The sequence below is a fragment of the Ranitomeya variabilis genome, chromosome 7, assembly GCF_051348905.1.
Source record: "Ranitomeya variabilis isolate aRanVar5 chromosome 7, aRanVar5.hap1, whole genome shotgun sequence".
Lineage (NCBI taxonomy): Eukaryota > Metazoa > Chordata > Amphibia > Anura > Dendrobatidae > Ranitomeya > Ranitomeya variabilis.
Genome location: NC_135238.1, coordinates 89140455 through 89160441, shown reverse-complemented (window position 1 = coordinate 89160441; position 19987 = coordinate 89140455). Strand labels below are relative to the sequence as shown.

Below are 19987 nucleotides of genomic sequence, written 5' to 3'. Positions count from 1 at the left end.
TGTGTGGGTCTTGGAATCACCCAGAGGACTATATGGCGGGTAACTAGTATATGGGCTTTGTTGACACCTTGTCATTTATACCTTCCTGCTCATGGTTGATTTGTAGTGTCACTGTGTATATACCATTATTTATTATATATTTATTATATCCTACCTTTGACATGAGTATGGTGTGTCTAATGGATGAAATAACATGTAAAGCCGTGTTCTACACAATCTAGTAAACTTGTTCCAGAAATCTGAGCTCTCAAATAATCAAGAGATTCCTGTTAGATTTGTAGCAGGTTAGTGCTGTTTCCTATAGATTCCTAATATAACTAAACAAAAATAATGTGCATATTGTTTCATTTTACTGTAATGGAAAGAATATGACCTCACCGGATTTTTGACTGATTTTATTTTACTGTAGATTGCTGGGGAAATATATCTTAAATTTGACTTTATTTGATGCACAGTTATCCGCCATCAGCTGGTACTATGCGGAAAGTAATTCACTGGAGGAAACTGAACCCAATTACAGTACTAATTAGCGTCGGTGGAACGAGCACAGGCTTGATTACAGCCAGCCCCCCTTCATACAACCAGCACAACTTTTGACCTTTGCCATCAGTTAAAGATTCAACAAAAACATTATGGCACAATCAAAGGAAATTCCTGAAGAGATCAGAAAGAAAAAAAAAACATATATAATTTTGGAAAAAAAAAATCCATCTCTGGGTCCACAGGGGAAGAATGTTTCCAATATGAACAGCCCAGCAACATTTTTGAAAAACATAGAGAATATGATACTACAGATAAAGAATATTAAAACATATTTACCAAAGAAAATCATCCATGGTTGTGTTAAAAGATATAAAAAGAATATCATGGGCCCATTATGTATTTCCATATGTCTCAGATTTTACAAAAAGATCAATATTTTTTTTCATGGATTAATTGCATATTGTGTTATCACCAGATCTGGTATAATAAAGCGGAGCATGACTGTTCCCTGTTTCAAAATATTTACAGTACAAGATCTGCCAAAATATACAGAAGTATAATAGGATTCATTTCAGGAGATCATATCAAGCACAAAGGAACATCAGTTTCTGGAATGAAGGGGATGTGTTGTTATGTAGAGAACCCAACACACAACATTTCAGTTGCTATAAACTTATGACCCAACTGTCTAAGAAAATCACCATTGATTTGAATGGTCCTTTGTTTAGAATGTTGTATCTCCTGATGGAACATGTGATGGCTGAAGGATTTGGTATTTTATCATTCTAAGGCTGGCGTCACACTCAGCGTATGAAAATACGGTCCGTTTTTTACGGCCGTAATACGCAAAAATGTTCCCAAAATAGTGATCCGTATGTCATCCGTAGGCAGGGTGTGGCAGCGTATTTTGCGCATGGCATCCTCCGTATGTAATCCGTATGGCATCCGTACTGCGATATTTTCTCGCAGGCTTGCAAAACCGACATCTAATGGATTTATGTGCTCAAATGTTCGTTAAAACATATATACAGTATATATATATATATGTGATTGAGACACACATGTATATATATATATATATATATATATATATATATATACTAGCTATTGAACCCGTTCTACGCCCGGGTGGCGAGCATTTATATTGGTATATGGTCTCCATCCTGGTATGTGCTGCTCCCATCTTGCTCTCCCATCCTGTCATGTGCTGCTCCATCCTGCCATGTGCTGCTCCATCCTGCATCCCCATCCTGTCATGTGCTGCTCCATCCTGCACCCCCATCCTATCATGTGCTGCTCCATCCTGAGTCCCAATCCTGTCATGTGCTCCCTTCCTGCGCCCCCATCCTGTCATGTGCTGCTCCCATCCTGCACCCCCATCCTGTCATGTGCTCCCATCCTGCACCCCCATCCTATCATGTGCTGCTCCATCCTGCGTCCCAATCCTGTCATGTGCTCCCATCCTGCGCCCCCATCCTGTCATGTGCTGCTCCCATCCTGCACCTCCATCCTGTCATGTGTGTGCCCCCATTCTGTCATGTGCTGCTCCCATCCTGTGCCCCCATTCTGTCATGTGCTGCTCCCTGTTATGATCCGGTGACCTTGGAGCCGCATGAAACTTTCTCTGGAGTCGGTGGAACCTGTACTGACCGCAATCCTGAACTAACACCGCAACTAGAAGTAGCCGTGGGGTGTGCCTAACACGAACCTAGACACCTCAACACAGCCGAAGGACTAAATACCCCTATAGAGGGAAATAGGAATGCTACCTTGCCTCAGAGCAGACCCCCAAAGGATTGGCAGCCCCCCACAAATAATGACTGTGAGTAGGAGGAGAATAGACACACGCAGGTAGAAACAGGATTTAGCAAAAGAGGCCACTCTAGCTAAATAGGAAAGGATAGGACAGATTACTAGGCGGTCAGTATTAAAACCTTCCAAAAATATCCACAGCAGATAATACAAAAAGTTCCACAATCTAACTAAAGACATGGAATGTATATCTGCCACTCCAGAGAATCCAACAAGACTGAGAAAATACTGACACAATCGAAGCTGGACAAGAAAACACAAAGAACTGCACTAAATTGTGAAGCACACTGCATGTGTGCCACAGGAAATAAAAACCCAGACACTTATCTTTGCTGATTTGGCAGAAAGGCAGGAGGAACCAGGCAGAGGTCCATAACCTCCCAAGAACAATTGACAACTGGCAAGGACAAATGAATCCTGCACGCCTAAATACCCCAGTCAGAACTGCAATCAGCAGATACACCTGACCAGGGCTGCAACTCAGGGGCAACTGCATTACCACCTACAACCACCGGAGGGAGCCCAAAAGCAGAATTCACAACAGCTCCCATCCTGCGCCCCCATTCTGTCATGTGCTGCTCCCATCCTGCGCCCCCATCCTGTCATGTGCTGCTCCATCCTGCGTCCCCATCCTATCATGTGCTCCCATCCTGCACCCCCATCCTGTCATGTGCTTCCATACTGCACCCCCATCCTGTCATGTGTGTGCCCCCATTCTGTCATGTGCTGCTCCCATCCTGCACCCCCATTCTGTCATGTGCTGCTCCCATCGTGCGCAATCATTCTGTCATGTGCTGTTCCCATCCTGCGCCCCCATTCTGTCATATGCTGCTCCCATCCTGTGCCCCCATTCTGTTGTAATGTGCTGCACTTATTCTGCCTGTTCCTGTTTCCATTCTGCCACATGTTGCTCCCATCTTTCTCTCTCTGGCTCTGCTGCCCGAGTGCGGCTGTGCTGAGTGCGGCTGTGCTGAGTACGGGCGGCTTTGCTGAGTACGGGCGGCTGTGCTGAGTACGGGCAGCTGTGCTGAGTACGGGTGGCTGTGCTGAGTCGGGCGGCAGTGCTGAGTGCAGGCAGCTGTGCTGAGGGCGGGTGGCTGTGCTGAGAGTGGGCGGCTGTGCTGAGTGCGGGCGGCTGTGCGTGGCTGTGCTGAGTGTGGGCGGCTGTGCGTGGCTGTGCTGAGTGTGGGCGGCTGTGCGTGGCTGTGCTGAGTGCGGGCGGCTGTGCGTGGCTGTGCTGAGTGCAGGTGGCTGTGCGTGGCTGTGCTGAGTATGGGCGGCTGTGCTGAGTACGGGCGGCTGTGCATGGCTGTGCTGAGTGCGGGTGGCTGTGCGTGGCTGTGCTGAGTGCGGGTGGCTGTGCGTGGCTGTGCTGAGTGTGGGCGGCTGTGCATGGCTGTGCTGAGTGCGGGCAGCTGTGCTGAGTGCAGGTGGCTGTGCGTGGCTGTGCTGAGTATGGGCGGCTGTGCTGAGTACGGGTGGCTGTGCTGAGTGCGGGTGGCTGTGCGTGGCTGTGCTGAGTGCGGGCGGCTGTGCGTGGCTGTGCTGAGTGCGGGTGGCTGTGCGTGGCTGTGCTGAGTGTGGGCGGCTGTGCGTGGCTGTGCTGAGTGCGGGTGGCTGTGTGTGGCTGTGCTGAGTGCAGGCGGCTGTGCGTGGCTGTGCTGAGTATGGGCGGCTGTGCTGAGTACGGGCAGCTGTGCTGAGTGCGGGCGGCTGTGCATGGCTGTGCTGAGTGCGGGCGGCTGTGCGTGGCTGTGCTGAGTGCGGGCGGCTGTGCGTGGCTGTGCTGAGTGCGGGCGGCTGTGCTGAGTGTGGGCGGCTGTGCATGGCTGTGCTGAGTGCGGGCGGCTGTGCATGGCTGTGCTGAGTGCGGGCGGCTGTGCATGGCTGTGCTGAGTGCGGGTGGCTGTGCGTGGCTGTGCTGAGTGCGGGCGGCTGTGCTGAGTGCGGGCGGCTATGCGTGGCGGTGCTGAGTGCGGGCGGCTGTGCGTGGCGGTACTGAGTGCGGGCGGCTGTGCGCGGCTGTGCTGAGTGCGGGCGGCTGTACGCAGCTGTGCTGAGTGCGGGCAGCTGTGCGCGGCTGTGCTGAGTGCGGGCGGCTGTGCTGAGTGCGGGCGGCTGTGCGCAGCTGTGCTGAGTGCGGGCGGCTGTGCGCGGCTGTGCTGAGTGCGGGCGGCTGTGCTGAGTGCGGGCGGCTGTGCTGAGTGCAGGCGGCTGTGCGTGGCTGTGCTGAGTGCGGGCGGCTGTGCGTGGCTGTGCTGAGAGCGGGCGGCTGTGGGTGGCTGTGCTGAGTGCGGTCGGCTGTGCGTGGCTGTGCTGAGTGCGGTTGGCTGTGCGTGGCTGTGCTGAGTGCGGTCGGCTGTACTTACTGCCTGAGTGTGGCGCTGGCTATAATGGATACAGCACCCCTGCAGCCAGCACAGCGAGGGCTGACTCCGCCCACTCGTGTCACTGGTCACATGCTGGTGGTGACATCATCGAAGGTCCTGGAGCTCCGCTGGGCTCTACAGCTACCCAGACTGGAGCTGCAGAGCACGGAGCCCCCATGGCCGGTATATTAGGGGGGATACAGGTGTGTGTGGAGCCCCCATGGCCAGTATATTGTGGGGGGATAAATAAGTTCGGCTGCGTCACTCTGGTCCAGACTGCGCAGGCGTGGTGCGTTGCGCTTGCGCAGTCTATAAAGGCTCCCAACATTTTACAGACAGGAGCGACTGCATTAGCACAGCTCCTGGCTGTAAAATGATTTAACCCCTTCAGATGGATTTACATCGTGGGACTGACAGAACGACGGGAGGTATGGGATATTGTTGATTTTTTATTTTACCTTTTTTACAGGACGAGGGTCTTCAGGTGGATTACCAGTATAATAAAATATTACAACACCCTGTGTCTTTATTTCATTAAAATACTTCTAAATAATGTGTGTGTGTTTTATTAACCATTTCGTACTATTGGATTAATAATGGATAGCTGTCAGAATTGATGCCTCTCCATTATTAATCTGGCTTAATGTCACCTTACAATAGGAAGGTGACATTAACCCTTCATTACCCCATATCCCACCGCTACACGGGAGTGGGAAGAGAGTGGCCAAGTGCCAGAATAGGCGCATCTTACAGATGTGCCTTTTCTGGGGTGGCTGGGGGCAGATGTTTTTAGCCACAGGGGGGCCAATAACCATGGACCCTCTCTAGGCTACTAATATCTGCCCTCAGTCACTGGCTTTACCATTCTGGCGGAGAAAATTGCACGGGAGCCCACGCCAATTTTTTTCCGCAATTTAACCCTTTATTTTACACGCTACAGCGCCCAAATTTTGCACATACACACTACTAACATTAGTAGTGTGGAATATGCAAAAAAAAAAAAGGGATATGAGATGGTTTACTGTATGAAAACCATGTCTCATATCCTGTCGGGTTTGTGAGGGAGAAAGAAAAAGCCGGCAATTGAATTACCGGTTTTTATATAGAACACCGCTGCATATTTCTCGCAAGTAACACTGCTGGTCCATGTGTAATCCGTATTTTTCTCGCCCCCATAGACTTTCATTGGCGATTTTTTTGCGCAATACGGTGACAAACGCAGCATGCTGCGATTTTCTACGGCCGTACAAGACGGTATAATACGGATCAGTAAAATACGGCAGATAGGAGCTGGGACATAGAGAATCATTGTACCGTATGCAATCCGTATTTTCTGCACCTCTCATACATCCGTAAAACTCGTTAGTGTGATGCCGGCCTAAAAATGATAACATTCTAGGAATCTGAGCTCACTGGGCCCAATTCATCACTTGTAATTTATTAAAATCATTTTTCTAATTTTGTTTTGTGGTATTGGCTGATGCTTATAGAGTGGAGGGACAGGAGTAAAATGCACAAAGAAATGTGACATTTGGTAAGTAGCATTTCCATGTCTAAAACATCTGGATAGGCAAAGTTTTAGGGGAAAAATAAACAAAAGACTGAAATAATATAAACAAATCTTAGATCCGGATTTTTTTTTGCCTGATGTAATTACTTCAATATCACACTACTTGTGTATATCTGGCACCAGCCCATCGATCTGGGAATTTCTTATTTCCTTTTTCACAATGTATTGTAATTACATGTATTGAGCATCCATTCAGTGATTTGGAGAGGTTTCCATATTAAATACTCTGTTTCACATTGATAGGAATTAAAGAAAACAGTGTAATTCAATACATCTTTTGTGAAAGAAACTTTTTTATCCTTTCTAAGTTTTTATTTTTTACATGTCAGTATGTTTCAGTTTCGGTGATTGCAACCCCCTTTGAGAAAAGGAATCAGTCTTTTGTGGACTATTATGTTTATTAATAATCTTTCTATTTCTAAACAGATTGTCCAACTAATTAAAATGGATTTAAGGCTTGGGAAATATCCTGGTGTGAAAAGGCATCTAATATGTTTAAGAATGGTGCTTCCTTGCCATCAGTTAATACCCCTATATCTGAAAAGGAACTTTTTAAACAATACAAAAATGTTCTATACTAAAAGACAAAAATATGTGGATGAAGACCACACTGGAAAACTATGTTATTCAAAAAATAATAAAGAGAGTTCTCAAGATTCAATTATTCCCCACGTTTGATCTGGAAGATCAAAAACTAATTGAAATATGGACTACAGCGGCTACAGCCTGCTCCATTGAATTCCTTAAAATTATAATTGAAAGCAACATACAGTCTATCAGTAAAATTGAAGAAGACATTAATAAAATGGAAACCACCATACAAAATGAGGTTGGCAAAGAACACTTTTAAACTTGGATAACGAACATGAATACTGAGATTGAAAAATGGAAAAAAGACATTTGTCAAGGTAAAATCAAAAAATACCAGAGAGACTTAGCAGATTATGAAAACAATAACATTTTCTGATGGCAACTGAAAAAAATCAAAGAATGGTAAAGAATGGGCAGCCCAATCTCCAGACCAGAACCCCATTGAAAACCTCTGGAATGTAATCAAAAGGATGAGGGATAGTCACAAGCCATCAAACAAAGAAGAACTGCTTCAATTTTTGCGCCAGAAGCAGTGTGAAAGACTGGTGGAAAGCATGCCAAGACGCATAAAAGCTGTGAATAAAAATCATGGTTATTCCACAAAATATTGATTTCTGAACTCTTCCCGAGTTAAAACAATAGTATTGTTGTTTCTAAATGAGTATGGACTTGTTTTCTTTGCATTATTTGAGGTCTGAAAGCACTGGATTTTTTTATTTTGACCATTTTTCTTTGTCAGAAAAAAAGTACAAAAATTATTGCTTGGAAATTCAGAGACATGTTGTCAGAAGTTTATAGAATAAAAGAACAATTTAAATTTTACTCAAAAATATACATATAAAGAGAAAAATCAGACAAACTGAACATTTTGCAGTGGTCTCTCAATTTTTGCCGGAGCTGTATAATAAGTGAATACGAATCCATAAATCACTTATGCCTATTTAGGGTGAAATCCCATAAGGAGTTAGGCTGCTGAACACTTGTATAAGTTTAGTCGTAGGGGATACCTAGTAAGGGAGTTGATCATATGTATTAAGAGTAGAGTAAAGCCTAAAATACGTTTGTGAAGCCTTCTATAAACCAATTAATCGCATGAGGAATTCAAATAAGGCTCAATTGTCAAACAGGGTAAACTTTAAAAATACAGGCTACATAGATGCAATAGTTGAATCATATTATAGAGAGATACATACAAATGGTAGAAAGATACTAGCAGCACGATAATATGCAATAAGGTAAATGTATAAGCCCATTCAGCATGTGGTATACAGTATAGCAGCCTTTGCCTGTGAAAAAGTGCATTGGATGTAGACAAGAAGCAAGAGTATAATTAGGGATAGATAGAGCACAAAACCTGTGAATGCAGTCCAGAGCCCCAACGCGCGTTTCGCGTTTGCGTCTTCCTGGCAAATCCCCCTCACACTTTTTCACAGGCAAATGCTGCTACACTGTATACCACATGCCTAAAGGGCTTGTACATTTTCCTTATTGCATAATATAGTGATGCTAGTATCTTTCTCTATTTTACTGTTATATACATATCTGTACTTTGAATTAAGACCATGTATCTATAGTTTACATGCATATACCAATGGGTCACACATTAAATCAAGCACTATGCTGTACATATGACCCATCTGAGCAATATCATGCACTAATCACTTTTATATACTAGTAAAGCACCTTAAATAGGTAAACTAAATACTCAGATCATTTTCTATGCATCTCTCTGTGATATAGTCCAACTATTGCATCTATGTAGCCTGTATTTTTTAAGTTTACCCTGTTTGACATTTGAGCCTTATTTGAATTCCTCATGAGATTAATTGGTTTATAGAAGGCTTCACAAATGTATTTGGGCTCTACTCTACTCTTAATACATATGATCAACTCCCTTACTAGGTATCCCCTATGACTAAACTTCTACAGTTGTTCAGCAGCCTAACACCTTATGGGATTTCACCCTAAATGGGCATAAGTGATTTATGGATTAGTACACCCTTATTGTATGTAGTATATTTTGCATCTGTATTGCCTTAAATAAATTTTAAACACTTCTTTATGTGTATGTTGAATAAAGGTATATTTCTTTCAATACTTGGTATAGACTTTCCTTTTGATTGTAGGATTATATATATATATATATATATATATATATATATATATATATATATATACTAATGGAAGTGCCACAAATCTAGGCCACCAGTGGATTTTATATAATAATGAGAGCTTTCTTCTGCTGTCATAATATGAAAGAGCTCAGCAATCAGGATGGAGCAAAAGATAGCAGGGAAGTGTGTATGTGTTTAATGCATATATATCTGATACACACGTGGTCAAAATTCTTGGTACCCCTCATTTAATGACAGAAGAACCCACAATGGTCACAGAAATAACTTGAATCTGACAAAAGTAAAAATAAATAAAAGATATATGAAAATAAACAAATGAAAGTCAGACATTGCTTTTCAACCATGCTTCCACAGAATAAAAAAAAAAAATGAAACTCATGAAATAGGCTTGGACAGAAATGATGGTACCCTTAACTTAATATTTTGTTGCACAACCTTTTGAGGCAATCACTGCAATCAATCGATTCCTGTAACTGTCAATGAGACTTCTGCACCTCTCGACAGGTATTTCGGGCAACTCCTCAAGAGCAAACTGCTCCAGTTGTCTTGTGTTTGGAGGTAGCCTTTTCCAGACGGCATGTTTCAGCTCTTTCCAAAGATGCTCAATAGGATTTAGGTCTGGCTCAGAGAAGGCCACTTCAGAATAGTCCAATGTTTTCCTCTTAGCCATTCTTGGCTGTTTTTAGCTATGTGATTTGGGTCATTATCCTGTTGCAAGACTCATGACCTGCGACTGAGACCAAGCTTTCTGACACTGGGCAGCACATTTCTCTCTAGAATCCCTTGATAGTCTTGAGATTTCATTGTACCCTTCACAAATTCAAGTCACCCTGTGCCAGATGCAGCAAAGCAGCCCCAGAACATAACAGAGCCTCCTCCATGTTTCACAGTAGGGACAGTGTTCTTTTGTTGATATGCTTCATTTTTCCGTCTGTAAACATAGAGCTGATGTGCCTTGCCAAAAAGTTCCATTTTTGTCTCATCTGTCCATAGGACATTCTCCCAGAAACTTTGTGGCTTGTCAACATGTAGTTTGCCAAATTCCAGTCTGTTTTTTTATGATTTTTTGTCAACAATGGTGTCCTCCTTGGTCATCTCTCATGAAGTCCACTTTGGCTTATACAACGATGGATGGTGCAATCTGACACTGATGTTCCTTGAGCTTGAAGTTCACCTTTAATCTGTTTAGAAGATTTTCTGTGCTCTTTTGTTACTGTTCGTATTATCCGTCTCTTTGTTTTGTCATCAATTTTCCTCCAGCGGCCACGTCCAGGGAGGTTGGCTACAGTCCCATGGATCTTAAATTTCTGAATAATATGTGCAACTATTGTCACAGAAAGATCAAGCTGCTTGGAGATGGTCTTATAACTTTTACCTTTAACATGTTTGTCTATCATTTTCTTTCCATTCTCCTGAGACAACTCTTTCCTTCGCTTCCTCTGGTCCATGTTGAGTGTGATACACACCATGTCACCAAACAGCACAGTGAGTATCTGTAGGCCCACTGACTGATTCCAAGATTGTAGACACCTGTGATGCTAGTTCAGCTGCATCACATCTACTGTGGTGTACTTAATTATTTGTACTAAATGTCCAACTGGGGGTCTGTATGTTGGGAAGACAGGGCAAAAACTGAGAACAAGGATAAATTCTCACCGCCATACAATAAACGAAAAAAGAATGGATCTACCTGTGGCCAAACATTTTTGTATGCCTGATCATAGCACCATGGACCTAAAATTACTTGTATTGAAAGGCAGCTTCAAATCTCAGAGAGACAGGAGAATCTGGGAGTATAAACTTATGGCGACCTTTGACACACAGTGCAGGAATGAATGTGTCGCATGGATTTATGTCTTTTTACATCAATTAAGGAATTTGCACTTCAGACCATGTGGGGTCATCATAACAGAACCAGACCCCAATCAGAGGACAACAAAACATTCACTCCTAATCTAGGAACTTTCCAATATTTATGGACACAACTGTTTATCACTTATCACTCTCCCATAATGCCAGTTCTGTGCTGTGTTGTGTATAAATATGTGATTCTTCAGAATTTGCTTTAGTCTGTGCCTGATGAAGAGAACTGAGTAGTCTCGAAAGCTTGCAATTTGTTACCATCATTTCAGTTAGCCATTAAAAGGTATCAACACTGAGGACTCTCAATTCTAAATATTTTTCAGTGTACTGATGGAAATAACAATGTGGATGATGATGGAAAAAGTTAAAGTGCCTTGAAAGATGTAAACTTACCTTAATTTAAGTCGATATAGTACTACTCGATACAAGTAACTAATGGGTAAATGCCTTCTACGACCGCTAGAAACAACAACTGGATGGACTGCAGCCACCATATATCCTCTTAAGTAGTATTCTTCTACCTTGCTTGGAATATCAAGTAATGACTTGATCTTAATGGCATTGATACTTGCTGATACTGAAAAAAAAGACAATAATAATGAATTACTCATCAAATTTTAAGAGTAACATCTCATAATCAAGTAGGTTTAGTGTCCCAAATGGCCACCTGAATGTATTTTTAGGCCCTGTTCACACTTCTTTTATTTGAGTACAAGAAACATAGAAAATTGGTACAGTATTTTCATCTGATTTCTTGTTTTTTTTTGTCCCAATGTCCATTTTGTAATGTTAGCCTGGCATTCGATATTCTTGTATACAAGAAAAGGTTTGCAAACTTCGCCTACTATTCAGACTGTAAAGAACAAAGAGCACTAGACATGTGGGTCACTGTCTGCTGTTTGCTATTTTCGTGGACCCATTGAATCTGAGCTTGTTATGATAAACATATACAAGTGGTACATGTCCTGTCCATATGCAAAACAGGTAGCACAAGGTCCAAGTCAATGTGGTAGTTCACATGAATGGTTTTACACTTGGACTTATGGTAAAAAAAAATCACAGCATGCTCTACTTTGATCATTATTTTGGATCAGACCCGCCCCTATAAGTCAATGTTTGATGAAAAAGATGCCGACATGTGGCGTCCATTTTTTATATATCCATTAATAACATAGAAAACTGTGTTTTCTTTTATTATTTACTAAATTGCTGATGGAAAAACCAGATGTCAAACAGATATAAAAACCGAATATAAAGATTGCATATAGATGACAATACAATATGGATGAAAAATCAGCTGTTATATCTGGATAAAAAACTGACAATTTTGCACATGTTCATCTGAAATCAGCCTTACATGGGAAATTTTAATGCTTTGATGCCTTATCATGCACATTTTCATCATAGACCAATAAGGGCTGTATATAGCGGGCTCAGGAGCTGAGCATGCATCATACCAGGCAGATGCCGGCTGTGTTACAAAACCGACATCTGCCTGTTACTGTGGAAGCTGAACCATTAAAGGGAACCTGTCACCCCTAAAATCGAAGGTGAGCTAAGCCCACCGGTATCAGTGGATGCGAGAAAAAAAGCGCACAACACTAAAACCATGTGAGTGCTGTCCATTTTTTACGCACCGGTGTCATTTGAGAAGCCGGTAATTCTTGTGCGGTGTATAGTAAAATCACACTGACAGGTTATAATAGAATAGATAGAATAGAAATATACACATAGAATGCATATTTATATATATATATATATATATATATATATATATATATATATATATATATATATATATATATATATATATATATATATACACACACACACACGTCAGTAACACACACATGTATACCGTATTTTTTGCTTTGTAAGACGCACTTTTTTCCCCCAAATTTGAGGGGGAAATGACGATGTGTTTTACAATGCGGAAATACCGCTTACCGCTACTGTTGCAGGCTGGGATGAGGGGGTGTCCGCTGCCACTGCCCAGGGTGTCCGCCGCTGCCCAGGGTGTCTCCTGCTGCGGGAGGGGGGCTCTGCCGACATTTCGTGAAAGGCCAGAGCCCCCGGCAGTTCCATGGTTTCCTCCTGTACAGTGGTTCCGGGAAAATGGCTGCTGGAGGCAGCGCATGCACAGATGGAGATCTCAGGACAAAGATCTCCATCTGCGCATGCGCTGCCTCCTGGGGGCCAATTTCCCAAAGTCCACCGCACAGGAAAGCATGGACGAACTGCCTGGGGGGCTCTGGCCTTTCATAAAATGTCAGCAGAGCCACCCACAGCACTGGAGATGCCAGCATCACCAGAGACACCCCCACAGCACAAGAGCCCCCCGCAGCACAGGAGTCCCCGCAGCATAGGAGCCCACCACAGCACAGGACACCTGCATACCCTCATCCCCGCCTGCGGCCTGCAGCAACGCTCCACTCCTGCCTCCTCCAGCAGCGACCCTGGGACCCCGCTTCACCACAGCCATTACCCAGGTAAGCAATAAGATGCACCACTATTTTATTAAAAAAAAGTTTTCTCCTATTTTTCTCCTCAAAATTTGGGGTGCGTCTTATAATCCGGAGCATCTTACAAAACGAAAAATACGGTATACGTATTGATATTGCACTGAAAGATACATAGAAGAAAAGCCGGTAATTCATCTGCTGGCTTCTGTAAGCAGGAGCCAACAGGATAGAGGAGTTGGATTACATACAGTAAATACATATAGAATAGGTAGATATATAGATGTCAGTGACAAATACAATTAGTACAGTGTGTGTGCAAATTACTAGACATATATGTAATTAATAAAAGATTATTTTGAGGAACAAAATGGCATGGGCTCCGGCACAATTTTCATAACCAGCAGAGGGAAAGCCAGCAACGGGGGGCAGATGTTTATAGCCTGGGAAGGGGGTAATACCCATGGAGCTTCCCAGACTATTAATATCAGCTCACAGCTGTATACTTAGCCTTTACTGGCTATTAAAATGGGGGCCCCCCAAAAATGACGTGGGGTCCCCCCATAATTAATAACCAGCAAAGGCCATGCAGACAGCTGCAGGCTGATATTAATAGACTTGCAAGAGGTCATGGATATTGGCCCCCCCTGGCTAAAAACATCAGCACTCAGCCACCCCAGAGATGCGCCAATTTCAGCACTTAGCCTCACTCTTCCCACTTGCCCTGTATCGGTGGCAAGTGTGGTATTAGTTGTAGGGTTGATGTCACCTTTGTATTGTAAAGTGACATAAAGCCCACGGCTTAGTAATGGAGAGGTGTCAATAAGACACCTATCCATTACTAATCTTATAGTTGTTACATATTAAATAAAGACGCAGCCAGAATAAAGTATTTTAATGAAATAAAATACAGGTTTTCCATTTTATTATACAACTAATTCCTGCGACACCCTCGATCTCTTGTAACAAACATAAAATAAAAAAGCAACAATATACCATACCTGTTCATCGTTGTGTCCCACGCCGTAATCCATATCTGGGGTATATACAGTTTACAACCAGGACGGTGCCAAGATGCAACCGCCCTGGCTGTAAACCACTAATGAATGAATGAGATGCTGCCGGCGCTGCTTCACTGACTAGCAGTGACCTCACTGAAGCAGCACTCCCTCACAACCTGACCTGCGCTGAACTCTGGAGCATGGGAAAATGCCAGTTAATTAAGTAAAATGTAAATTGTTCTTTTATTCTATAAACTTCTGACAACATGTCTCCGAATTTCCAAGCAATAAATTGGTTTTTTTTCTGAAAAGCCAGAAAAAACTTTTTTTCTGGTTAAAATAAAAAAAACCCAGTGCTTTCAGACCTCAAATAATGCAAAGAAAACAATTTCATAATAATTTAGAAACAACAATACTAATGTTTTAACTCAGGAAGAGTTCAGAAATCAATATTTTGTGGAATAACCATGATTTTTTATCACAGCTTTCATGCGTCTTGGCATGCTTTCCACCAGTCTTTCACACTGCTTCTGGCGAAAAATGTAAGCAGTTCTTCTTTGTTTGATGGCTTGTGACTATCCATCATCCTCTTGATTACATTCCAGAGGTTTTCAACAGGGTTCTGGTCTGGAGATTGGGCTGCCCATTACAGGGTTTTGATGTGGTGGTCTCTTAATTTTTGCCAGAGCTATATGTATGTGTGTCACTGACATATACAACCCCTGGCAAAAATTATGTAATCACCTCGGGGTCGGTATTGGGACCTGTTCTGGGGTCGGTATTGGGACCTGTTCTGGGGTCGGTATTGGGACCTGTTCTCTTCAACATATTCATTAATGATCTGGTAGAAGGTTTACACAGTAAAATATTGATATTTGCAGATGATACAAAACTATGTAAAGCAGTTAATACAAGAGAAGATAGTATTCTGCTACAGATGGATCTGGATAAGTTGGAAACTTGGGCTGAAAGGTGGCAGATGAGGTTTAACAATGATAAATGTAAGGTTATACACATGGGAAGAAGGAATCAATATCACCATTACACACTGAACGGGAAACCACTGGGTAAATCTCACATGGAGAAGGACTTGGGGATCCTAGTTAATGATAAACTTACCTGGAGCAGCCAGTGCCAGGCAGCAGCTGCCAAGGCAAACAGGATCATGGGGTGCATTAAAAGAGGTCTGGATACACATGATGAGAGCATTATACTGCCTCTGTACCAATCCCTAGTTAGACCGCACATGGAGTACTGTGTCCAGTTTTGGGCACCGGTGCTCAGGAAGGATATAATGGAACTAGAGAGAGTACAAAGGAGGGCAACAACATTAATAAAGGGGATGGGAGAACTACAATACCCAGATAGATTAGCGAAATTAGGATTATTTAGTCTAGAAAAAAGACGACTGAGGGGCGATCTAATAACCATGTATAAGTATATAAGGGGACAATACAAATATCTCGCTGAGGATCTGTTTATACCAAGGAAGGTGACGGGCACAAGGGGGCATTCTTTGCGTCTGGAGGAGAGAAGGTTTTTCCACCAACATAGAAGAGGATTCTTTACTGTTAGGGCAGTGAGAATCTGGAATTGCTTGCCTGAGGAGGTGGTGATGGCGAACTCAGTCGAGGGGTTCAAGAGAGGCCTGGATGTCTTCCTGGAGCAGAACAATATTGTATCATACAATTATTAGGTTCTGTAGAAGGACGTAGATCTGGGGATTTATTATGATGGAATATAGGCTGAACTGGATGGACAAATGTCTTTTTTCGGCCTTACTAACTATGTTACTATGTTACTATGTTACCTGCCTTGGAGGATGTTCATTCAGTTGTTTAACTTTGTTTTAACTTTTAAGAAACACTAAAAGAAATCAAGAACAAAAAATGTAGTAGTCAGTAATGGTTACTTCATTGTAACCAAGCATAGGGTAAAAATTATGGAGTTACTCAATTATGAGGAAAAAATTCTGGAATCACCCTGAAAATTTTCATTACCAAAACTAACACCTGCATCAAGTTAGATCTGCTCATTAGTCTACATCTAAAAAGGATTGATCACACCTTGGAGAGCTGTTGCACCAAGTGGACTGACATGAATCATGGCTCCAACATGAGAGATGTCAATTAAAACAAAGGTGAGGATTATCAAACTCTTAAAAGAGGGCAAATCATCACGCAACGTTGCAAAAGATGTTGGTTGTTCACAGTCAGCTGTGTCTAAAATCTGGACCAAATATAAACAACATGGGAAGGTTGGCAAACATACTGGTAGACCAAGGAAGACATCAAAGCGTTAAGACCAGAAACTTAAAGAATATGTCTCCAAAACAGGAAATGCACAACAAAACAAATGACAAATGAATGGGTGGAAACTGGAGTCAACGTCTGTGACCGAACTGTAAGAGACCGCCCAAAGGAAATGGGATTTACATACAGAAAAGCTAAACAAAAGCCATCATTAACACCTAAGCAGAAAAAAACAAGGTTACAATGGGTTAAGGAAAAGCAATCGTGGACTGTGGATGCCTGGATGAAAGTCATATTCAGTGATGAATCGCGAATCTGCATTGGCCAAGGTGATGATGCTGGAACTTTTGTTTGGTGCCGTTCCAATGAAATTTATAAAGATGACTGCCTGAAGAGAACATGCAAATTTCCACAGTTATTGATGATATAGGGCTGCATATCAGGTAAAGGCCAGGGTAGATGGCTGTCATTACATCTTCAATAAATGCATAAGTTTTTGTTGATATTTTGGACACTTTTCTTATCCCATCAATTGAAAGGATGTTTGGGGATGATTAAATCATTTTTCAAGATGATAATGCATCCTGCCATAGAGCAAAAACTGTGAAAACATTCTTTGAAAAAAGACACATAAGGCCAATGTCATGGCCTGCAAATAGTCCGGATCTCAATCCAATTGAAAATCTTTGGTGGAAGTTGAAGAAAATGGTCCATGACAAGGCTCCAACCTGCAAAGCTGATCTGGCAACAGCAATCAGAGAAAGTTGAGGCCAGATTGATGAAGAGTACTGTTTGACACTCATTAAGTCCATGCCTCAGAGACTGCAAGCTGTTATAAAAGCTATTACTGACTACCACATTTTTTGTTCTTGATTTTACTGTTTCTTCAAGCCAGAAAGTTGCCATTTGAAATTACTTCACTTTTGTGTCATGTCTGTGATCTCCTTTTTTCTACAAAATTAAACAACTGAATGAACATCCTCCAAGGCCGATGAATTCCATAATTATTGCCAGGGGTTGTATATACTGTATATATATATATATATATATATATATATATATATATATATATATATATATATATATATATATATATATATACACACACATTTATCTATCTATCTATCTATCTATCTATTATATATATATATATATATATATATATATATATATATATATGGATGTAAATTGGATGCTAGGTGTGAAAATTGTACTCGCATGGCACTCGTCCGTTTTTTCGGTCCAGATTACGGACCATATTTTTCTCGCGTATGGTTATGAGCCCATAGTCTGAGTTCCATAGGAGAACAGCAACAACATCACATAAGCAATCTGACAATTAAAGGTTCAGGTCCAGTAACGAAACTAAATAAAATACAGTAAAAATTTTAAAAAATTGTAAAACAATATAAAAATTGTAATCAATCCTCATTGCCCCATTAACCCCTTTACCCCCAAGGGTGGTTTGCACCTTAATGACCAGGCCAATTTTCACAACTCTGACCACTGTCCCTTTATGAGGTTATAACTCTGGAACGCTTCAACGGATCCTGATGACTCTGACACTGTTTTCTCGTGACATATTGTACTTCATGATAGTGGTAACATTTCTTTGATATTACCTGCGTTTATTTGTGAAAAAAATGGAAATTTGGCAAAAATTTTGAAAATATCGCAATTTTCCAACTTTGAATTTTTATGCAATTAAATCACAGGGATATGTCACACAAAATACTTAATAAGTAACATTTCCCACATGTCTACTTTACATCAGCACAATTTTGGAACCAAAATTTTTTTTGTTAGAGAGTTATAAGGGTTAAAAGTTGACCAGCAATTTCTCATTTTTACAACACCATTTTTTTTTAGGGACCACATCTCATTTGAAGTCATTTTGAGGGGTCTATATGATAGAAAATAACCAAGTGTGACACCATTCTAAAAACTGCACCCCTCAGGGTTCTCAAAACCACATTCAAGAAGTTTATTATCCCTTCAGGTGTTTCACAGGAATTTTTGGAATGTTTAAATAAAAATGAACATTTAACTTTTTTTCACAAAAAATTTACTTCAGCTACAATTTGTTTTATTTTACCAAGGGTAACAGGAGAAACTGGACCCCAAAAGTTGTTGTACAATTTGTCCTGAGTACACCGATACCCCATATGTGGGGGTAAACCACTGTTTGGGCGCATGGCAGAGCTCGGAAGTGAAGGAGCACCATTTGACTTTTCAATGCAAAATTGACTGGAATTGAGATGGGACACCATGTTGCGTTTGGAGAGCCCCTGATGTGCCTAAACATTGAAACCCCCCCACAAGTGACACCATTTTGGAAAGTAGACCCCCTAAGGAACTTATCTAGATGTGTGGTGAGCACTTTGACCTATTAAGTGATTCACAGAAGTTTATAATGCAGAGCCGCAAAAATAAAAAATCATATTTTTTCACAAAAAATGATCTTTACGCCCCCAATTTTTTATTTTCCCAAGGGTAAGAGAAGAAATTAGACCCCAAAAGTTGTTGTACAATTTGTCCTGAGTACGCTTATACCCCATATGTGGGGGTAAACCACTGTTTGGGTGCATGGGAGAGCTCAAAAGAGAAGGAGTGCCGTTTGACTTTTCAATGCAAAATTGGCAGGAATTGAGATGGGACGCCATGTTGCGTTTGGAGAGCCACTGATGTGCCTAAACATTGAAACCCCCCACAAGTGACACCATTTTGGAAAGTAGACCCCCTAAGGAACTCATCTAGATGTGTTGTGAGAGCTTTGAACCCCCAAATGTTTCACTACAGTTTATAACGCAGAGCCGTGAAAATAAAAAATCCTTTTTTTTTTCCACAAAAATTATTTTTTCACCCCCAGTTTTTCATTTTTCCAAGGGTAACAGAAGAACTTGGACCCCAAAAGTTGTTGTCCAATTTGTCCTGAGTACGCTGATACCCCATATGTGGGGGGGAACCACCGTTTGAGCGCATGGCAGAGCTCGGAAGGGAAGGAGCATCATTTGGAATGCAGACTTAGATGGATTGGTCTGCAGGCATCACATTGCGTTTGCAGAGCCCCTAATGTACCTAAACAGTAGAAACCCCCCACAAGTGACCCCATATTGGAAACTAGACCCCCCAAGGAACTTCTCTAGATGTGTTGTGAGAACTTTGAACCCCCAAGTGTTTCACTATAGTTTATAACGCAGAGCCATGAAAATAAAAAAATCCTTTTTTTTCCACAAAAATTATTTTTTAGCCCCCAGTTTTGTATTTTCCCATGGGTAACAGAAGAAATTGGACCCCAAAAGTTGTTGTCCAATGTGTCCTGAGTACGTTGATACCCCATATGTTGGAGTAAACCCCTGTTTGGGCGCACGGGAGAGCTCGGAATGGAAGGAACACTGTTTTACTTTCTCAACAAAGAATTGGCTGGAATTGAGATCGGACGCCATGTCGCG

At 42.0% G+C, this 19987-nt stretch overlaps 1 protein-coding gene across 2 annotated transcripts in view; it reads right to left on the bottom strand.

Moving 5' to 3' along the window:
* RFTN2 (raftlin family member 2) overlaps window positions 1–19987 on the bottom strand; it is a 203782-nt gene that overhangs the window by 125025 nt on the left and 58770 nt on the right. For both annotated transcript variants that reach the window (XM_077275392.1, XM_077275393.1), the window contains exon 2: window positions 11217–11400. In XM_077275392.1, the coding sequence (XP_077131507.1) occupies window positions 11217–11400 (184 nt within the window). The remainder of the gene's footprint in view (window positions 1–11216; window positions 11401–19987) is intronic.